Source organism: Garra rufa, chromosome 17 (genome assembly GCF_049309525.1).
Source record: "Garra rufa chromosome 17, GarRuf1.0, whole genome shotgun sequence".
Lineage (NCBI taxonomy): Eukaryota > Metazoa > Chordata > Actinopteri > Cypriniformes > Cyprinidae > Garra > Garra rufa.
This window is the reverse complement of record NC_133377.1, coordinates 9,968,148-9,992,183: the sequence shown is the minus strand read 5'-3', so window position 1 is coordinate 9,992,183 and position 24,036 is coordinate 9,968,148. Positions and strand designations below refer to the sequence as shown.

The 24,036-nt window shown below is 34.9% G+C and overlaps 1 protein-coding gene across 1 annotated transcript in view; it reads right to left on the bottom strand.

The window, feature by feature from the left end:
* dtnbp1b (dystrobrevin binding protein 1b) overlaps positions 1 to 22,938 on the bottom strand; it is a 71,902-nt gene extending 48,964 nt beyond the window's left edge. Inside the window, exon 1 of the mRNA XM_073822436.1 lies at positions 22,712 to 22,938. Coding sequence (XP_073678537.1) covers positions 22,712 to 22,754 — 43 coding nt within the window. The 5' untranslated portion in view covers positions 22,755 to 22,938. The remainder of the gene's footprint in view (positions 1 to 22,711) is intronic.
* Positions 22,939 to 24,036: the final 1,098 nt, after the last annotated feature.

The window sequence follows — 24,036 nt, the reverse complement described above, 5'->3', positions numbered from 1 at the left end:
ACAAAACATTAACTAAAAATGACTGATGATTTATATAAAATATTTATTTATTTATTATATTTTTGTTTTATTTTATAAGTGTCTCATAATGTTATGGAAGCACATTTTCGCCATTGAAAAAAAAACTTTTAAAATGTTATTGCGTTTTTTTTTTTTGTTTGTTTTTTTTACCTCACATTTCTGATTTTTTTCTCAGAATTGCGTGATACAAACTCGCAATTTAGAGTTATAAAGTTAGAATTGCGACATATAAGCTTGCATTTCTGATTTTTTTTAATACAAATGTGAGTTTATATTTCGCAACTGACTTTTTTTCCTTGCAATTTATACACCATTTCCTCAGAACTGTGAGATATAACCTTGCAAATGTGAATTATAAAGTCAGAATTGCAAGATGTAACCATGCATTTCTGAGAAATGTTTAGAATTGCGAGATGAAAACTTGCAATTGCGAGTTATAAAGTCAGAATTGTGATATAAACTCATAATTACAAGGTATTAAGTCAGAATTGCGAGATATAAACTTGCAGTTGCAAGTTATAAAGTGATACGAAGTCAAAATTCTAAGAAATGCGAGCAATATTGTCAGAATTGCAAGTTTATATCTCGATTTTTTGCAATTCAGACTTTTTTGTCAGAATTGCGAGATATAAACGTTATAATTTTTTTGCAATTGTATGTTATAAAGTCATAGTTATGTGATAGAAACTTAAAATTCTGAGAAATGAAGTCAAAATTGTGAAACATCAATTTGCAACTGCAAGAATAATTCTGACTTTTTTTCTCAGAATTGCATGATATAAACTCAGTTGCGAGAAATTAGGTCAGAATTGCAAGAGAAAAACTCAATTCTGACTTCACAAATGCGAGTTTTGTATCTCACAATTTGCAATTCTGACTTTTTTAGAATTGCGAGATTTAACATTGCAACTGCAAATTATAAAGTCAGAATTGTGATATAAACTCGCAATTGCGAATTATGTCAGAATTGCAAGATAAAAACTCACAATTCTGACTTTTTTAGAATTGTGGAACAAGCACATGTCAAGATGGCGGCATGATAGCAGTTTCATGTGTGTCTCTGTTTTTTGGGAGTCCTGTCTTGGGTCTTATCTCAAGTGCTAAGCAGCTTTTAATGTTCCTAAGTTTTGAGGGTTTTTCTACAGAGATGGCGAATTGTAGTTTTTATTGATGTCTAGCAGTTGGGCAACTTTACGGAGTAATTTCATCAGTTGAAGGATCGGCCAGGGCGACAACGTGCGCTGACTGGGTCAGCCGGCTGTGCAATTGCGTGTATAACGGCTCTGATGCTGGTTCTTGTTCAGTGGCCGTAGAGGCTCGTCTCCGGTGGTGCGAATGCGATCAGCAAAAGAGTTGGTGGATTCCTTCATCCGACTGCTTGATCTTGCATTCGAGCTGGCCCATCGTTGGATTTCGATCTCTGGTTTCAAAGGATCTGCCAGAGCGACTACGCCTCCTGATCCGAGGTTGCTGTGCAATTGTGTGCCAAACAATTTATACGCCGGGTGTGAGACGGTGGATGCATATCTTCGGATATAAATCTCAGGTGACTGTTTCGCCTCCTTTTCCCCTTCTGCTGCCGGTTTTTTTTTCTATCTTCAGTCTCTCTGGACGCTGGTTGTGACATTTAAAAATGACTTTAAAATTCACGATTGTGCTGATTTTATTTGCTTGTCTCGCGTGTACTCCGCTGTCATGCAAGCATTGTTGCATACAACGCTCATTTTTTATGAAATTCTGTGATCTTCCATCAAGTCGGCAATTCGCGACAAACTTTACCACTGATCAATTTCTCAATGTATTAATAATTGATCATATAAGGACTGTCTTCCCACACGCCTTGTTGGTGTTTGAATCAGTTATTTCTTATGGCTGTCCAAGGACTTTCTCCCATCACAAATCTTCTTTTAATGTTAAAAAGTCTCTTTCACGAACATTGATTTTATTGCTTTTATTTGTCTCTGGTAATGTTAATGTAAACCCGGGTCCCCTGCCTAATTCAGTAAATTTACATCATCTCTCCACACCTACTGAATTTGCTAATAGGCATGGAATTGGTTTTTTACATATCAATGCTAGAAGTTTATTACCCAAACTGGATTTATTGAAAACGTGGTTTATGTCTGCTAATCCTGATATTGTTGTGATCTCTGAAACTTGGCTCAAACCGTCTGTCCCTGATGATGTTATTTGTGTTGGTGGTTATAATGTTTACAGAATAGATAGAAAAGGGCGTGCAGGTGGCGTAGCTATTTATGTATCTAAAAAATTTCCTGTGTCTGTTTTACTTTCCCAGTCAATCCCAAGACAGTTTGAACTTATTGCTTTAAATATTGGGGTTGCAAATGCTCCATTTACTCTTATTGGGTGCTATAGACCCCCCTCTGCTGTTAACGATACCTTATCGACTTTAACTGAAGTGCTGTCCAAGTTAAATAATTCCGAAATAATTTTACTTGGTGATTTAAATTGGGATTGGCTCAGCGACAAATCAGAGAATTTTAAATTGGCTTGTAATTCTCTAAATTTAGTACAACTCATTGATAGCCCCACCAGATTTAATCCATCTAAGCCTAATAGTGACACTCTGTTAGATGTCATTCTCACTAACAGGGCTCATAAGTATACAGCAATAGGTGTGTTTGTGAACGACCTAAGCGACCATTGCGCAATAGGATGTGTTAGAAACACCAAAATACCTAAACTTAAGGGTCTCACTGTTTCTAGACGCTATTTTAAACATTTTTCAGAGCAGGCATTTTTATCTGACTTGGCAAGACTGAACTGGAATCATGTTGCATTGATTCCTACTGTTGATGAAGCTGTTGATTTTTTTCAGCAACAGTTTCTATTGATTGCCAATAAACACGCTCCTTTTAAAAAGCATAGAATAAAGAATAGGGATAATCCTTGGTTTTCTCAAGAACTAGCCCAGTTAATTCAATTAAGAAATAAACAGTGGTCCCTTGCAAGGAGGTCCAGCAGTAATGTAGATTGGCAACGTTTTAGAACTTTGAGAAATAAATGTACCTCAGCCATTCGGGCCTCTAAATCAAATTATTATCTTAATGTAACTACTGATAATTTTAACAATCCTTCTAAATTCTGGAAAACAATTAAAGCATTGCAGAATAAAAAGGTTTCAGACTTTCCCCAGAAATTGATCATTGGAAATGTAACCATCACAGATAAAAGTAACATTTTAAATGCCTTTAATGCACACTTTGAGAAGGCAGGTCATCTATTTGATCAGCAGTTTCCATCAATTTCAAGGGATGCTTCAACACATTTTTTGCCACCTAGTACATCTTTTATCTCTGATTTATCATTTGATTTTGAAGCCCTCCAAGTTCAAGATGTTATGAAATCACTTAATTCTATAGACCCTAAAAAGGCACCTGGACCTGATGGTCTGGATCCCTTTTTGTTAAAGGTGGCTGCACCGGTTATAGCTGAGCCTATTACCCATATTTTTAATATGTCATTAAGTTTTAATCAGATCCCAGCAATCTGGAAGCAAGCTTACATTACTCCCCTGTTCAAATCTGGTGATCGATTTGACATGAATAATTTTAGACCCATCTCTAATCTTCCTGTACTTTCTAAAATATTGGAATCTTTAGTTGCTACTCAACTTAAATCATATTTGCACTCACATAATATTTTAAATGAAATGCAATCCGGGTTCCGGTCGGGGCACAGTACAATATCCGCCACTTTAAAAGTTATGGATGACATCAAAGAGGCTATGGACAGTAAACTTAGCTGTGTTTCTCTGTTCATAGACCTCACAAAGGCGTTTGATACTGTGGACCATCCATTATTGGTTAATACCCTGCTGAGAGCTGGCATGGGATGTAACGCGGTCAAATGGTTCCATAGCTATTTGACCAATCGTTCACAAATGGTCAAATATGGCAATGATCTGTCAAACCCAGTCCTTGTAACTAAGGGTGTTCCACAGGGTTCTGTTTTGGGTCCCTTGCTTTTCCTAGTTTATATTAATAATGTTTGTGATAATTTTAATTTTTGTAAATATCACCTCTATGCAGATGATACAATTCTGTATTCCTGTGCCCCCACAGCTAAATTAGCTTTTTCAAATCTACAGGCAGATTTCAATATCCTGCAACATGCCCTACTAGATTTGAAGCTGTTGTTAAACCCACATAAAACTAAAGTCATGGTTTTTCAAACTGGGCGAAAAATACTACCATCTCTCTCCATCAAGTCACTAGATGGAATTTGTATCCAGTCTGTAGATAATTACAAATATCTGGGATTTTGGATGGATAAAAACCTAAATTTTAAATATCATGTTGATTTTCTTGCAAAGAAATTAAAATTCACATTGGGTTTTCTGTATAGACTAAGGTCCTGTTTTTCCTTGGCTTCAAGAAAACGTTTAGTTGCTAGCCTTTTTCTGTCACAGATTGATTATGGGGATACTATTTACAGATTTGCCTCTCTGTCTACCTTGTCCAAACTTGACCCCCTTTATCACTCTGCTCTCAGATATATCACAAACTCTAGTTTTACGACACATCATTGTTTACTTTACAGTTTGGTTGGATGGTCATCTTTGCATTTGCGCAGGCTTGAACATTGGTATATTTTAATTTATAAAGTTATTTTAGGAAAACTTCCAAAATATTTATATAAGAAATTTTTAGCATTTCAAAGTTCTTACAATCTCAGGTCACATAACTGGTTACAGTTTAAAGTGCCGGCTATTAGAACAGAGGCTGGAAAGCTAAGCCTGTTCTATTATGGTCCCTGGTCCTGGAATGACGTGCAGACTAAACTTAAACTACAATCCCTCATCTCTTTAAATGATTTTAAACATAGAATAAAAGAACTGATCATTGCTAAGTGCAGATGTTTTGATAATTCCACTTCCACTTAAATTCATTATCAATATGATTTTATTAATGTAGTTTCTGTGAACAGTATTATGTATGGTATTAGGTAAAACCTAAATGTTTATGCTGCTGTATTTTTTTGTTGTATTTATTGATGATGTTGGTTTTGTCTGTGGTTTGTTATTTGTTTAATCCTGCTATCTGACCCTGTCTTGACTAGGTCTCACTTGTAAAAGAGGTTTTAACCTCAATGTGACTTTCCTAGTTAAATAAAGGTTTTACTCACAGATGCAAGTTTATATCTTGCAATCTTACTTTTTTTAGAATTGTGAAATATAAACATGCAATTGTGAGTTATAAAGTCAGAATTACATAATATAAACCTAACATTCTGAGATATGAAGTCAGAATTGCAAAGATATAAACTCACATCTGTGAGCTATAAAGTCAGAACTGTGACAAACTCGCAGTTGTGAATTATAATGTCAGAATTGCATGATATAACTCACAATTCTGACTTTTTTTTTTCTGAGAATGGCATGATATAAGCTTGCAGTTGCAAGAAATAAAGTCAGAATTGCAAGATATAAACTCGCAACTGCAAGCTATAAAGTCAGAATTGTGATACAAACTTGAAATTGCGAGAAATAAATTCCGAATTGCAAGATAAAGACTTGCAATTCTGACTTTTTTCTCACAAATGTGAGTTTATATCTCGCATTTCTCCTTTCTTCTTGCAATTTTGACCTTATAACTTGCAATTGTGAATTTATATCTCACAAATCTGAGAAAAAAATCTGAATTGTGAGATTTATGTATACAGCATACAGTGTGTATACTATAAGTTTGCAGTATACTGTATACATACAGTGTGTATATTATTAGAGAATCACAACACATGAAAATTTATTGTTTTATGTCTCAGGTGTCTCAGACTCAAAAAACAATGTAAACTTTTAATGGAAGATGTTCGAAACATGTTTGTTTAGCTCTTTATCAGTTCTTAGGAAAGGTCATTATGTACGTGAAGTTTTAAAAGTGAAAAGTTTTCATACTCCAAGCAGAACATGCCAGTCAAACAAGAATAGGAAGAGGCGAGCAGGGTGATGTCCTCAGGATAGATTGGACAGAATGGTCTTATCTCAGAATTGTCTCTCCTTTGAACCTCTATGAGAGAGTCTGAGGTCCCAGGGCTCTGGCTTAGTCTCGTCTCATCTGCCTGCACTGGGAACCAGAGGTTTGGACTTGAATCGATTCACTGTTCTGAGAAAAACTTGACTTGCCATACTCCAAACCCTTCAGGTTTGACCTGATTTCAGATCACTTGGAATAAGTCCTTCTTGACAGTCCCAGATGGGAACTGTGTGCAGTGATTTGTTTCATCAAAAGTTTGAGGGGACAAAACAATCCTATTAGTGTGAAATGTCATTCAAAATAACTGATTTGCTAATGTTTATATGCATTATCCCAGCAAGCTTAATCACGCCTGGACCTGTTTGATAGCAGCACTGAAAAACAGATTTACAGCCCACAATATCCGGCATAAGCTAGCTAATTATCTTCCATATTTCATTTCCATTTCATTTTGCAAATCACAATCATGGAACCCATGAATTCATGACTATTCGGAAACACATTTGTAGAGTATATGCTAATTACTCAAATCCGGTTTACACCAATATGCCTAGCTATGCTGCCGTTATTTATTAATATATATATATATATATATATATATATATATATATATATATATATATATATATATAGAGAGAGAGAGAGAGAGAGACAGGTAGCACAAATTATTATAATTAGATATAATAAAATAAGTAATAATAATTAATTTATTATTATTAATTAAATAATAAGTCTATGAATAATTGTTAAATATGATAAACTTATCAGCAAAAACATTTTTTTTATTTAAACTAGACAAACAAATATACAAATAAATAATATATATTTTGTATAAAATTTGGAGGCCACATTAAAAGCTTAATTATTAAAACAAAGCATGAAGCATTACAACAATAACATCATAGTAAATAATAATCAATAAATATAATAACAATATGGCAATTAAATAATTAATTAAAATTCAAACTAAATAAAAATAATAAATTGTATCAAACTACTACTACAAATAATAAATATAATAATATAATAATAACTTAGTAATGTGCCATGTTTTCATCTTCTTCTTAATAATAATAATAATATGACTAACAATAATAACTAAATCATAAGTAATAATAATTAGAGTAATAAATCAATAATATTTTAATAAAAACTAAACATATAACAATTTAATAAAATAATTAATCATAATTACCTTAATTATAAAAGTAATAAACTATGTCAAACGTAAACAATTAATAACAATAATAATATTTTACTAGACAAACATTCAAAAAACAAAAATAAAACATTTAAAAATGACAACAGTATAATAAATAATATTAAATAATTATAATAGCAATACTGAAAATTAAATAATTAAATTATAATTAGAAATTATAATAAAATTAAATAAAAATAATAAATTGTAGCAAACTATACAAACTAATAATAATAAATATAGCTGCAAGCAGCAATTACGGGGCAAAGCATTTAAAGGGAAAATGAGGAGCTAAGGATGGCATGGAACATAAGATCAACTGCAACAATGAGTGAAAGGAAGCCATTTTAAGATGATTTTAGTCAAAACGACCGAAAAATTATGTAGAACGCCTACTGATATGATTTAATGGCTTATTACGTTTGACCAACAGGTGGCGCTGCTATCAAATCGATGTGGTGTGTTTAGTGTAATGTGACAAAGGCACACACAAAGTTTGGTGTCATTATGCCAAAGCTTTGCAGAGATAAAGCCTCAGAGTCATTTTGGCATCAAGCATAAAATTTGTAGCGGCGCTGTACGAAAATGGTTTGATCCATCAACATGAAATTTATAACTTTTTGTCAGTACGGTCTGAAGATGATCTGATTCAATTTTGGTGAAAATCAGATAAACGGTCTTGGAGGAGTTCGAAAAAGTAGTTTTTCAACATGAATCAAAATGGCGGACAGGAAGTTTGGCCAACTGTGGCATAATTGGTATCTATGTTATCGGCATGACCCAAGGAATATTTTGAGACCAGTTTAATTACAATAGGCTAATGCTATCTACAGTTATGAACATTTTTGGAAATTTCATAATTAATGGTTAATGAATGGTTTATTACTCTTGACCAATAGGTGGCGCTGTTGATGTGGTGTAATCACTGTGAGGTGACAATGCCACATACAAAATTTGGTGGAAATATCTCAAAGCTTTGCAGAGATACAGCTTCAGATGCACTTTGGCATCTTTTCAGCAAATTCGTTGATGCGTTAAATGAAATCGGTTTTGAATATCGACACGAAATCCATAACTATTTGTCAGCATGGTCTGAAGATGATCCGAGTCAAATTTGGTGAAAATCCAACTAACGGTCTAGGAGGAGTTCGAAGAAGTAGGTTTTCTACATTAATCAAAATGGCGAACAGGAAGTTTGGCCAATTTTGGCATAATTGGTATCAATGTTCTCGGCCTGACCAAAGGAATATTTTGAGATCACTTTCATTACAATAAGCCATTTTTAACATAAGTTATTAGCATTTTTTAAATTTCTTTATAACTTTTGACCACAACTTTTTGAGTACTGTCAGGGCATGGTGACGAAGATACACGATATGTTAATGTGTTCGTAAAATGTAGCATTTTATTACAAAATTCAAAATGGCTAATGCCCAAAATGGCTGACATGGGAAAATTGGATATGGTTCGACTTGGCATGCCCCTCCGGATCAGTTTTGAGATTTTTGGCCAAACCATTGAGAAGTTATAAGCAAAAATAGCTAATTTTCTTATCTCCTGACCACTAGGTGGCACTGTGATGAAACACTGCAGGTAGCCTCAGGTCATGCTTTTAATAACACACACCAAGTTTGGTCTCAATACTCCAAAGCGTTGCAGAGATATGGCCTCACATTCATTTTTGCATGCTTTTCGTAGAATTAATTAGCGCATCATTCGAAAACGGTTTGTCCAATCAACTTGAATTCCATAACTTTTTTAAATTGTAATAAAAATTTAATAAAATGTAAATAAAAATTTATAAATTGTATCAAATGAAACAAATACTACTTCTAATAATAATAATGCATTATGATATAGTAATAATATGATACTATTATGATATCATATCATATAATAAACTTGAGATAAAAATAGTATTTATATATATATATATATATATATATATATATATATATATATATTATTATTTTTTATTTTTTTTATTTATTTTTTTTTTTGGAATGGATGAATTTGGAGATTTGAAATCCAAAAAATTAAATTCGGAAAGTTTGTTATGATCAAGCAAAAGAAATGCAGATTGACTGAGTGAAGATTCTCATTTACAGAAAAGGCTTTCTGACTTTCTTTGACTTACAATACTGTTGTCATCAGCTTGTTTGTTGCTAACGCATATCTCTGAATAGGTCATATAATTTAATCTCCAAAAGCAAAATGTAAATCAGTCCAGCATCTTCATTCACTTTCGCAATACAGTTTAAATTTTCCCCCTATATACAGTACAAAGCTGCTTAAGGAATATGGGTCATTCCCAGTTCAGCTATTATATCTAGACGTCCATGCCTGTCTTCTTCAAACACATATAATAATTCCCTCTGAGTGAGTCCTCCTCCTGCACTCTCAGCCACATCCACCGCCAATTAGCATCAGCACAGATCCTACATCAAAAACCTCCTCTCGTTTTCCTCCTTTACTTCCAGCTCTCGTTCTGATCATCCACATCTATTATTCCCAAATGTTTACATAGCCCTTCAACCTCCACCGCCGTCAGCACACTTCACCGCTCGCGCTGAGGTTAAGTAGTTTGAGCAGCACAAGGCTGTTTTCCATCTGAGCACCTGTTTAACCAGGTGCTCTATGAATGCGAGTGCACCGCTGTGCCAAACTCCCTCCACTGTTTACTGTACATGTGTAATGCAGCATGACACCGAACGCTGTATTCCCATCACGACTGCTTCTGTAGCGATGTTGTAAAGACATTTAACCTCCCTTCATGTAAAGAACAAAGGGCAACATGAAAGCTAATTAAGATCTGCACCATCCCCTTAGTGACATTGCTTGCTTGCAGTGTAGATAGCTTTGCTTGTTGTGACTGGAGCATTCTAGCTTTGTTGTTTCATGTTTCATGTTCATGTTTCATATGCATTATGCAATATGCAATATATACTGTTTCCATACTTTTTTTTTTTCACATAAGAACGGCGTGGCCATTTGTAAATTTTATGGGTCTGGCTTTCGTTCTCATTGTTTGTATGAATGGTTTACAAGTTATTGTTTTCCCTTATGGAGAAAATTAATTATTATGAGTTTATATCACACTATTCTGAGAAAAAAGTCTGAATTGCGAATTTGTATCATGCAATTCTGAGAGAAAACTCATAATTGCGAGTTTGTATCACAATTCTAAGGAAAAACGTCAGAATTGCATGTTTTTATCTCCAAATTGTGACTTTATTTCTTGCAGTTGAGTTTATATCACACAGTTCTGAGAAAAAAGTCAGAATTGCGAGTTTGTATCATTCAATCCTCCCCAAAAAATTCAGAATTGCGAGATACAAACTCACATTTGGAAGAAAAAAAGAATTGCGGTTTGATTTCTCACAATTGTGAGTTTATATTTTATAGTTTGTATCACGCAATTCTCCGAGAAAAAAAAAAAGTCAGAACTGCGTGTTTTTATCACGTAATTCTCAGGAAAAAAGTCAGAATTGTGAGTTTATATCACACAATTGTGAGAAAAAAAGTCAGAATTGTGAGTTTGTATCATGCAATTTTGAGAGAAAACTCATAATTGCGAATTTGTATCACACAATTCTAAGGAAAAACGTCAGAATCCTAATTATGAATGCACTGGTTTGTAGTGCAAACTGTTTTACCTTTACTGTACTTTGTTATTCTTCTTGTTATTTCCATGTAGCAGCTAATGAACCAGAAGTCTTGCTTATAAGTTTACTTCCGCGTTGAAGAAAAAGGTGAATACTATCCTCAGTATGATAATTTGGTCTTATACCCAGATGACGTACTACATTACACTACTTGGAATACTCTTATCCCACAATGCAATTGTGCTCCACTTTCAAAACAATGAAATAGTGACTCACACTTTTTCAGCGGCCTTGGTTTTGGTATTTTTCATACATTTTTCCTGTAAAAATATCTTGCGTAATTAAAGTATTTGAAAATCGGTCAAAGAGGCTTGTTGCTTTTTTCAGTTCTCTGATTGGCAGAGAGTGTCTGCAGAATCATATGTAGTTTTTCAAATAAACAAGATTATTTAAAAAATAAGTTAAAAATAATGCAGGCTGATGGCTTCAACAGAAGCATATATCATCGATTAACAGCTTCAGTAGGTCTGTCATTATTGGTTTGCAAGTTATTGTTAATAACCAGTTCGCCTATAGAGAAAATAAATGGGATTTCACTTTTTTAACCTCAGAAACTGACTGCTGCACTCTGGTTTCTATGGAAGCCCGTTTCTGCCACTGAATAAAAAGTACTTGCGACTTTTTATCTCTCAATTCTGACTTTTTTTCTTGCAAATGCGAGTTTACATCTCACAATTCAGACTCATTTTTCTCAGAATTGTGAGATATAAACTCACAATTGTGAGTTTTTAAGTCAGAATTGTGAGTTAAAAAGTCAGAATTGTGAGACATAAATACTGAGAAATAAAGTTGCAATTCTGAGAAATAGTCAGAATTGCGAGTTAATATCCTGCAAATCTAACTTTATAAAACACAAAAACTCGCAATTATATTTTTATCCTCAAAATTGCTCATTTTTCTCAGAATTGTGAGATATAAACTCGCAATTGTGAGTTTAAACAATTCTGGAAAAAAAAGTCTGAATTGCATGAAAAAGTCAGAATTACAAAAAAAGAAACTCACAATTGTGAGAAAAAAAGTCAGAATTGCGAGATAAAAACTCACATTTGGAAGATGAATAATCTGAATTGCTTTAATCTCTAATTCTGACTTGATTTCTTTCAATTGTGAGTTTATATCAAACAATTCTAAGAAAAAAAAGTCAGAATTGTGAGATACAAACTCACAACTCACATTCGGAAGAAAAGTGAGAATTGTGACTTGATTTCTCGCAATTGTGAGTTTATATCACAATATTCTGAAAAAAGAAAAGGTCAGAATTGCAAGTTTGTATCACGAAATTCTGAAAAAAAGTCAGAATTAAGAGTTTGTATCACGCAATTTTTCGAAAAAAGTCAGAATTGTGAGTTTGCGAGTTTGTATGGAATTCTAAGAAAAAAGTCAGAATTGCAAGTTTTTATTTCTCAGTTCTGACTTGATTTCTCGCAATTGTGAGTTTATATCACACAATTCTGAGAAAAAAGTCAGAATTGCGAGTTTGTATAATGAAATTATCCGAAAAAAGTCAGAATTGTGAGTTTGTATCATGCAGTTCTAAGAAAAAAAGTCAGAACTGCAAGTTTGTATCACGCAATTCTGAGAAAAAAGTCGCAATAACCTTTTTTTAGTGGCGGAAACAGCCTTCGTTGCAGTGTTATGAATGAACCAATGATATTTAATCACATTCCTCTTGACTATTCATTTAATATTATTTGTCTTTATTATTAGAAGTAGTAAATTTTGAGACATTTTTCCACAAAATTTGGTTTAAAAAGGCTATTATCTCTAGATTATTGGATGCCATAAATTAAGCATGCAGTGAAATAAAGTCATGTGACAAATGTAGCATACTACTGTTTAAAATATTTATCATTGTGTAATGTGTATTAGAAGCTAGGACATAGTAATGCATAGCACTAGTAATCCAGTTTAGTTATGCTAGGTAGTATATTATACTAAATGCTAAAATAGTTATTATTTTAAAAAATGGCGAAATCTCCACTGGCAGGTTTGTTTATAATAATGACAGAGTCCTGGTTTTAGTTGTGTTGGACATATGTGACCCTGGACCACAAAACATTAGGATCAATTTCCACTGATGTATGGTTTGTTAGGATAGATAGGATACAACTATTTTGAGAATCTGAAATCTGAGGGTGCAAAAAAACCTAAATATTGAGAAAATCGTCTTTAAATTTGTCCAAATGAAGTTCTTATCAATGCATATTACTAATCCAAAATTACATTTTGATTACATTTTACATTTTGATGTTTATGATAGGGAATTTATGAAATATCTTAATGGAACATGATCTTTACTTAATATCCTAATGATTTTTGGCATAAAAGAAAAATCAACAATTTTGCCCCATACAGTGTATTTTTGGCTTTTGCTACAAATATACCTGTGTTGCTGACGACTGGTTTTGTGGTCCAGGGTCACATATGCAACACAGACAGCTTTCTTATAACAGTAATGCTATAATCATCTGAGAGGATCTGGCAACCCGCTGATGAATAATGTGAGTCAGATCTGCTCTGTGACCTTAGAGATCTTGAGACAATCAAGACATACAAAACACTGAACAAAGTATGTGACTCATAAAATTATATAGCAGGTCAAAGATGATATTTGCACCGGATAAAGAAGATATAAGAAGCATAGATGTGCAAGTTCTCTATTTATTAAGTCACATTACACTCAAAAAGTCAGAGAGTAGACTATAGTAAACATGACGATCTTACAATCCTGTTTATAAAGGGAAGCTTTGAACCTCTGACCTGGACTTTTCATCTTCCTGTCAAAAACAAGTCTGTAAACAAACTTTAAGCTCACTGGTTTTGTTCAACCTCAAAGAACACACACACACAAACACACACACACACACACACCTCCAAATCCAATCCATGTCTCCAGCTCCTCTGTCATCCTTATGAAATAATTGCAGTTTATGAAGACAGAGCAATGCCAGGAAGAGAGAAGGCAAAGGCTAACACACCACCAAATTTACTTGATACAAAAGCACTAATCACTTCTGTTGCATGCTAATTTAAACAATATTAATATTTAATGTAAAAGCAAGTGAATTCTGGCACGCATAAAGAGACAAACAAGAAAACAAGTGAGTTTAGAGCCATGCTCTCTGTTGAATTCTGCTCAATAGTCTTTAATCAGCACCTCTGTCATCTCACTGACTGGCTGGCTTTAGCTGTCAGCAAAAACTCTTGTGTGTTAATCCAGCTGAAGACTATCCAACAGTAGTTCTCTCTTGAGCATCTCCTAAAGCCTCTTTAGGAAACAGTTCACTTCAGTGTAACACAAAAGAAGAAGTTTAGTAGAATGTCCAAGCTGCTGTTTTCCACACAATGAAAGTAAAAGTGACTTAGGGATGTGCCCGAATCTATGGATTCGGATTACTGAACCCCTGAAGTGAATAAATATGAGATGGGAGGAAAAAATATATTTCAATGCTGCTTTCTCTCACAATTACATCATTGGATAACTACACTGTATATAAATTTCGGGCAATCAGGGAGTCGCTATTAATATGCAGGGCATTGAAATTGCTTTTGAATCTGCGCTCGCTTTTTACTTTCACTTTCAAGATTCATGATCACACATACTTTGTGTATGCAGAGCGGCAATAATTACCATACATTATACAAGATTAGATGTTTGTCAGTGGTTCTCGGGATCTGCAAATAATTCGCCAATGTCCTGCGAGTCATCTTTCCTTACTCTGTTTATGTGGTAAGTGAAATCTTATGTAGTGTAATGTAACACACTGCTAGCAAGCGGCTAACCATGTTCTTTAAGTGGCTCTGTAGAACGCGATATTCATTTTCCATGCCTTTCTGAATACTGATTCACTATTTGATAGGAGTGGGAGAAAAATCGATTCACCTAACTATCACAATTCTTTTTGAAACTATTTAAAAATCGATTGGCTTACCTCAGAACCTATTTATATTTAATTATTTTGGGGAGAAGTTACCGCTTTTATTCCAACAGAGGGCGGCCACTGTGTTGCACTTTAAGCAGCAACATGCAGATAATCAGCAAATGACATTAAAGAACTGTGAGAGTGATTTGAAAGCATGCCGAGCTCCAGACGTTTTGTGACCACTTTTTTCAAGTGCGGTTGTCTACCGCAGCCTGCAGATCGAGGCGGGGCTGAATCTGGGGCGGGGCTGCACGTGTCGCCCCGCCCACATGCCTTATCATTGGTTGTAGGTAAATTAATCACGTCGGTGCAACCAGAGCCATATAAAAAGAGAGTTGCGACACTCCCATAGGCTTCCATAGGAACTGAGGAATGCGGAAGTAAAGCGTGTCATGGAGCGGTCAATAGTTCCAAACAACCAATAGTTCCTCCATTGAAGCCCATTCATTTCAGCGCTTCTCAAGCACAGTCGCAAGTATATTGAAGAAATTACTGCATTTCTTTACATTTTAACGCATCAGTTGACCTCTCGAAAAACTGGCCAATAGTGGTGTTTTATGAAGCGTGTTATAGTTAATGTTTATCGTTAAAAAATAAACAGTTAAACTGTAAATGCAGCTGGATAACGTGAGAAACACCGTAATAGCGACCATAACCAGATACTAGTTGTCATATTTTTATGTTTTTAGTCTTTCTGCAATCTTTCTCTCCCTGTAGGAGGTTGAATGAGTTTCAGTAAAGACTGCATTCAAGAAACACGATAAAAATGTATGCTGAATGCAATTCGTTGCCTTGTGTTTTTTTAAACATTATTTTAATCCTTTCTATTATGTTAAATGCCATTTTTGCTTGCCTTTTATAATATTCACTTATGTTGTATATTTGAATATCATAAAACAAGAGTAAATTACTTTTTTTTTAATTTAACATTAAATCGTTAAATCGAAACATACTGTATAAAAAAGAGTGTTTGATCATGTCCAAATACACATGCAGATGTATTTAACCTTAAATATTACACTAACTGTAATCTAAATACTATATTAGAAAATGTTATCTTTTAAATGGTCAGGATCATTATTGCACATATTAAGTACAAAAAAACCTCCTCAAAATATTTACTAAATAGAACTTAACTATATATATTACAGTTATTTAATTGAATAAAAGTTACACTTAAGGTGTCTGGTCACATTTGACTGCCAAAGAGTATGAGAACATATTAATTAAGTCTCTTTATCACTCCCCAGAATAACATGCGATTGTAAAGCGTATTCAGAGAAGTTATCAATACACAATCAATGCACATTATGTGTTAATAATTACTGCAAATATAGTAAAACTGCTGTCTATCCTATTTAACTCCATTCAAACACATTGACAGCGCGGAGCTGTTTGGAACTATTGAGAGCTCCATGAACCACGTGACCGTGCGGCGGCGAGATCAAAGCGTGCCGCAACTCTCTTTTTATATGGCTCTGGGTGCAACATCCCTCCCACAACTCATCTCATTGGTTAGTGAAATGGATTGACGTCGCTGCCACGCAGCAGTTGTAAACTATACTTATGAATTATACGTTTTATGTAAACGCTGAATCCTTTGCTTATTTATTCAGCTTTCAGATGTGTACAAATCTCAATTAAGATTGTGGTCCAAGGTTACATATACATTTACAAGCAAGACATCTTTCCGCTGTTTAGTTATCCCATTTCTGGCAATCCGTGACTATAAATTAAAATGTTAACCAGTGGTGTTTATTTACATTTTTTTTTATTATTATTATTATTGTCTTAATTGTTAATAAGATACATAAATGTGGAAAATTCTCAGCAAGAGTATCCACTATCCTTGTGTTATTAAATTAATAAATAGAAAAGGGTTGTTAAACATCAGAGTTGTTTATAAATACAAACATTTATGACACATGAATGAATTATGACGACACATGAATGAATTTCACTGTTATTTATTTAAGATAATAATGTTCACAGTTATTTCTGATTCTCCCTCCCGATCTAATAGTGAGTGACACGCGAAACAGCAGTCTGGGTTCTCTGTGCTCAAATACATTAATTTCTCTAAGAAATTAAAATAACACTCTATAACAATCTGTTGACCCTTCCCGAAGTATATCTACTAAATTGAAATATATTTTAATTTCTTCTGATTTCGCTATTAATTGACCATATGCACGGATTACTTCCCTGTTTAGTCAAGCCAGCAAGTCATTTCTGGTCCTGTGCCGAAATATGAGCGTACTTTGTTCGTTTTGTCTACATAATCCACTCACAATCGAAGAAAAGTGTTGTTTGTCTAAGAGGACCAAACGTCCATGTATACCGTTTCAAGAATGACAAATGCCAGTTTAAAAAAATAGGCGTATAAGTATTGGTTAAATATAGGCTATTCAATAGATTTTACAGTTCAAGATAAAACTTAAAAGATGTAGTTATTAAATTTTATTAAATATTTCATATTCCTATCGATTCATATTGAGTGCATTATTTAATTATTATACCACAATTACTTAATGCATTTGTAGTGAACTATATATTAGTATTTAAATAATTCACCCTTATAGGCTGTTTGTGTGTGAGTTTAATGATTTTCTGCACTTCCTATACTATATACTTAAGGAAAAGTACTACAATTTATTATACTAGTAATTTTATAATAAATCGAAAAGCAAGACGTCTTGAAAAATATAGGGAGTTTAAAAGGCAGCTGCATAATAAATCCTCTGCTGCCATCTTTTGGTTATATGGGTAATTCCATATTACGCTCCGTGCATAAGGTCAATTGTCTTCTTGTTTCATATTTCCCGCACTCTAATATGACGTGTTCCACTGTTTCTTCATGCCCGCAATATTCACATTTCCCTGTGCCATGTTCACCTATTTTCAGTAATGTTCCATTTAATCCCGTGTGTCCAAACCGAAGCCTTGATATTATTGTCTCTTCTCGCCTATTCCTCCCTGTACACCTTATTTCTCCCACTCTCCTTTGAATCTTATGAAACCATCGTCCTTTCATATTTCTTCCCATTGTTGTTGCCATTGTTTCTTTAATTTATTTTTAATAATACTCTTAATTTCTGTTCTACTAATACTAACTGTAAAATCAATTTGATTATTTTTAGTAACTTCCTTTGCTATTTTATCTGCTATTTCATTTCCCTTAACTCCATGTTTTCAACGTCATTACTTTGCCACCAATGAGATGAGTTGTGGGAGTTACGTTATCTCAACATTATTAATTTACCTACAACCAATGAGAAGGCATGTGGGCGGGGCGACACGTGCAGCCCCGCCCCAGATTCAGCCCCGCCTCGATCTGCAGGCTGCAGACAGGGGCTTCTCACTTTTTCTGCCGGTGGGACTAATTTTTGTGAGCGGTCGCACTGGCGTAACCACTGCGTTGTTCAACTCATAAGCGCTGACATTTCTGTTTCATATGAGAAACATCTAACGACAAACGAAACAAAGGTGAAACTAAACCGTGCTGCGTTTTAGCTGCTCGGACCACAAAGCAAGCAAACTTGTCAGAGCTGAAAGCAGCTTTACTCGCGAGCTTGATTTTGCGACACTGTTACTGTTACAACAAGATCTAGTAAGAAGTGTTTGAATTCGCAGCACAATGAAAACGGTTGCTGCGAGATCTAGTGAGAATCATTCGAATTCTGCCCAGAATTCTGTTATAAACAGCGCTGACTTACGTCAGAAAACCAGAAGTATTAATGCTAACTATAACCATGGTGTTGTGGTAGAAATAATAATACATTATTTATTTCAGGGTTTGTACAACCTTTGAGAGAGAAATTCAAGCACCTTTTTAATGACTTTCCAGTATGTAACATAACTATTTACAGCACTTTAAAGCTCTAAAATGATCCAATTTGAATGTTATTTTTAATGGGATGACCAAAATATATTTTGCGGTAAACAAAGTAAAATTTGTTTTGCAGAGAAAACATGACTAAACATAACTAAAATGGTTTGCAAAGTAACATAGCACTTTATTTCATTTCAGAAAGTATTTTTTTCTACTAATTTTGTTGAACATTTGAATCAGCAGACTAGCGTATCGTCCTAGCCCTAATAGCAATATCAAATCACAATACTTGTAGAATCGAAATTCTTAAAAAAATTGCAATACATATTGTATCGTGTATAAGTGTCGTGATAGTATTGAATCGGGAGGTAGGTGTATCATCATTTCAGGGTTTGTACAACCTTTGAAAGAGAAATTCAAGCACCTTTTTAATGACTTTCCAGCATAACTATTTACAGCACTTTAAAGCTCTAAAATGATCCAATTTTCAATTGCTTTTGAATCTGAGCTCGCTTTTTACTTTCACTTTTGAGATTCATGATCACATATACTTGGCAATAATAAATAATTTTGCAAGATTAGATGTTTGTCAGTGGTGCTCGGGATCTACAAATAATTCGCCAATGTCCTGTGAGTCATCTTTCCTTACTCTGTTTATGTGGTAAGTGAAATCTTATGTAGTGTAATGTAACACGCAACTGCTAGCAAGTGGCTAACCATGTTCCTTAAAGGAGAAGTCCGGTGTGATATTGACCTAAAGTGTGTTGAATCATTATACCGAGTGTGAACGTACCTTGCATATCTCATCTCGGTTTGTGTCCTGCAGTCCGAAATCTGGGGTCAGTTATAGCCGATGCTCACAACAGGTTGTCAATGAGAGTGAATAGGGCATCGGAGTAGCCATGTAAATAAATCACTGTTTTATGCCATTTACGAGGCACAAAGTAGCTCCACACTTCATTAGTAGACTTCCAAGGGCCCTGACATTTAAAACGAGACATTGAGAACTTTGAAAAAGCACCGGTAGTTTATTTACAAGAAGATTTATACAGACAGTACCTGCAAGAAATTTACCGGCCGCCGCCATCTTGAATTTAGTCACGATAAGTCGAGTGTCGAGCACGAAGGAAACTACAACCTGATAAGTTGACAACCTGATAAGTTCCTTAGTGCTCGTCACTCGACTTATCGTGACTAAATTCAAGATGGCGGCGGCCGGTAAATTTCTTGCAGGTAATGTCTGTATAAATCTTCTTGTAAATAAACTACCGGTGCTTTTTCAAAGTATAAAACAGTGATTTATTTACATGGCTACTCCGATGCCCTATTCACCCTCATTGACAACCTGCTGTTAGCATCGGCTAACTAACCCCAGATTTCGGACTGCAGGGCACAAACCGAGATGAGATATGCAAGGTACGTTCACATTCGGTATCATGATTCAACACACTTTAGGTCAATATCACACCGGAGTTCTCCTTTAAGTGGCTCCATAGAATCCGTTATTAATTTTTTGTGCCTTATTCACTATTCAAGCACATCCCTAATAGGGACTGGGGCTGTAAAGCTTCAAAAATGATTAGAAGATAATTTTATGTGATGAACAGACCAAGTTTAAATCAGTATCCTGTGAAAAAAAAAATCATCTTCATTCCATTGATTTTTACCAATAATGTGTAAAACGGTTGTTAATGGAAAATACATTTGTTGAAGCAACCATCCCACATTATTTCAACTAATTCTTAAAATAATCATTTAACAGTAGACTTCTCAGTGGAAAAAACTATATTACCCATGATTCTGCAGAGAATCTCCACCAATCAGAGAATCAAATGAGCAAATTGCACCAAAAGAGCCTACCTGATCTCATGACGAAAACGTACCTGTGGGAACTTTTACGTGAAATACGTACCAATAAGTACATTTTTCAAGAGAAATGAACACTGGAGGCATTAAAACAGCGAGCACGTGTAATAGTTTTCATACACAGTTATGATTACAGATCCATATGTTTCGCTTTCCGGACTTAGGATGCAGAATCCTTGGGTACATCTCCCGTGAAAAACATGACTCATGATGAAAGAGCTGCAAGATCGACAAACAAGCTAAAATGGCATTTGCAATTGTGTTATTACGTAACAATTTTTGTTCATACAATCGGGTAGGTTTAGGTGTAGTGCAGATGGTACATTATTTTAAAACGTCTCAGAGGATTAAAGTTATAGCACCACTTAGAAGACATTTCAAATCAGAACTGCGGTGACCAACGTCATGTAAAACATACCATATGGATGTTCATCTGTTCACGAACACTCTTTGAGCACCACTGAGTGGACATTTCACATCGAATATGTCACAATACGTACAAAACTAAATTCTCACATGTAACTTTTTGTCAAGAGATCAGGTTGAAAATAACTCTTTAGCGCCAACCACTTCCGTGAAGCACTACTGTTGACTTAAAAGTACTTTTGAATACGTTTTCCAATCAATGTTTGTAATGTTATGATTCATCTCATAGCTGGTTGGTTTAGTTCATGACTTAAAAATGCTTTACAATAGACTTGAATGAAAATTAATGGGAATTGGTTCTCCATTGGTTCTCGTCTTGTGACTCAACATTGTTTGATGTACCATTCGTTAGCAAGAATGAAATAGCAGAATGTATCTCTTTAAGATCTAAATGACTGGATTAACTCACTGGCTTTAGCTAAACTACTTTGTGTCCAAACACTAAAGACAAAATAACAATCACTTCTGTTGCTGATAAGAAGCCAAAATGGGCTGAGGGTCGTTGAGAGCAGGTGGTTTGCGTAATTAAAGATATTCTGGGATGAGGTTTCCAGGGTCTGAGAGAGCCTTGACAGTAAATCACATCCTGAGGAGGAAAGACGGATGGGGGGATGGGTGGGGTCGTCATAATAACGAGCTCTCCTGCACTACTAATCAACATGAAAAGCCAAACAGACCCAAAGGCAGTGAAAAAACGGCACATAGAGATGTGAGGGTTTTCTTTGTGTATGTGTGTGCGATATCACAGTGTGTCTTTGCGCTCAATACTCAGTACTCAAGTTCGTCCCCTGAGGATTCTCCTTCACACAGCTTTCACACTGACTCATACATGCTGCTATTATTCCACTCTCCGCCGCACCAACGTTTTCACACACAATGAAATATTCACAAAAGTTTACCTTGAGAAAAATAGCACTGGACAAAGCTAGAAAGCTGGCTTGGAGATGGTAGCAACAGTGCTTGGGAGCAGTTAAAAATACAAACAATGTTAAATGCTAATGAAGAAATCCAATTATATAAGCATACATGCTTAGCATAACTAAATAAATAGCCTACTTGACATTTAAGAGATGGAGAAAATACTTCCCATGTATTTATGATATCACTGTTGACGTCAAAGAAGTGAGCAACACCTTTGGTGATGCTAAAGGCTTTGCGTCCAATCAAATTCTGTTGTATTCTGGCACAAATTTATCTATATTTGGTAGAAACTAGCCAAATTGGGTAGATTACAATATGGAGAGGTTTCATGAAATTCCTGTACTTAAAAGAAGATAAACACAGTTTTTGCTGACTACAGTGTTTTGGGCAATAAATTACTATCTGCAGAGTGTGTAAAACCATTGAAATGTAAGACATACATCAATCAATGTTTGATTTTAAGAACACATTTGTTTACTTTTGCATGATAAACTACATTATTTTTGTCTTGCCACTTAAAGTCCAGTGTAAAATCTGAATCTGGAAACAAAAACAATTGTAAAGAACCTCTGATTTAGTGCTAAAAGATTTCTGTCCTCTTTTCATCTCATTACAAAACCATTAAGTGATTAACAACATCCAAAATAATGAGACATTATATCACTCCACCCACGATTTCCACCCTCCAATTGAGAACAAAACAAGCCAAGACCAGTAAACAACTCTTATCTGAAATCCTGATCAACAGCTGCTGTTTCAGCATGCACATCTGTAAACAACCCATGCCGAGTAACTTAAGCACTGCAGGGTCAGAAGACACTTCAACCATCAGCAGTAAAAGAAAAAAAGACACCACTTACAGGAATTCCTCTTGCTGCCGCTGGCGGATCCTGGAGAAGACATCCCAGAGCCGCTGCTGAGTCTGACCAGGAGTCTTGCAGTGGGAGTGCCGGAGTGTTGTTATTCGTTTACAGCGCAGGCCACCCGTCACACATCCTGAACGTCTAAGCGAACAGCACTGGATGGTTAGAGATGCACACACACATACACACACGGCTAGTGATGCTGTGGAGCAGTGCAGCGTGCAGTGAGCACTCGGCTGTCTGACAGACCGAGAGGCAGAGCAGCAGTGAGTAGTAGATAGGAATGTACCACTCAGCATCTCAGGAGGGGAAACACTCAAAGAGAGAGAGAGAAGAAGAAAGAGACTGCCTTGTTAGACCATGGAAACCAGTATAAAAGAGGTAGAAGATTAAATTTGAGCCACGTACCTGAGCTGTGCATGTCATGTGACTAATCACTCACTGAAAATGTTGATTGAATGATGGCAACACAAGAACTCTTACAGTCCTACATTAGTCTAGACTAATTCATTTATTTTAAGAGTCCTCCAAAAAATTGGCCACTGGTGAATCCCACTGTCCGTCTAAAAAAAAAAAAAACAATTACAGAAAAGCAAGTCAGAAAAGACCTGTGTATAATTTAGATAATATTATAGTTTTTATTGTAATTTGGATTTTTGGAAATGCCATTCAAATTGCCTTGTAGCTGATATATACAGGTGGAGCTAATGGTTTTAAAGGAATCATGAACTGAGATAAAAAATTCCCTTGATCTTTTGACATATAAGAGGTCAATGTACATTGTACTATTTTAGAACTCAAAACATTCTTGTTAGTCTAAAAACTGCTTATTTTGAAGCCAGACTGCCACAATGATAGGTTGTAGAATGTGCCACTTTATGATGTAATATTGTGGCGAAACACCAGATCAACACCTGCTTCCACATCACTGCCTGTTTAGCCATGCCTCTGATTCACACATGCAGCGTAAATAACAAGAGGTGAATGCAGAAAACTATACAACAAAGATGGCTCCGAATACAACAAGATGCTGTGCAATGCCAAGTTGTGGAAAAACAGTCTTTGCATTTCTTTCCTTCCATAGTCCTTTGATCACTTCATTTTACCACAGAATCGTTTACAAATGTGACCTTGGACCACAAAACCAGTCTTAAGTTGCTGGGGTATATTTGTAGCAATAGCCAAAAAAACATTGTATGGTTCAAAATTTTTGATTTTTCTTTTATGCCAAAAATCATTAGGAAATTAAGTAAAGATCATGTTCCATAAAGATTTTTTGTCAAATTCCTACTGTAAATATATCAAAATGTAATTTTTGATTA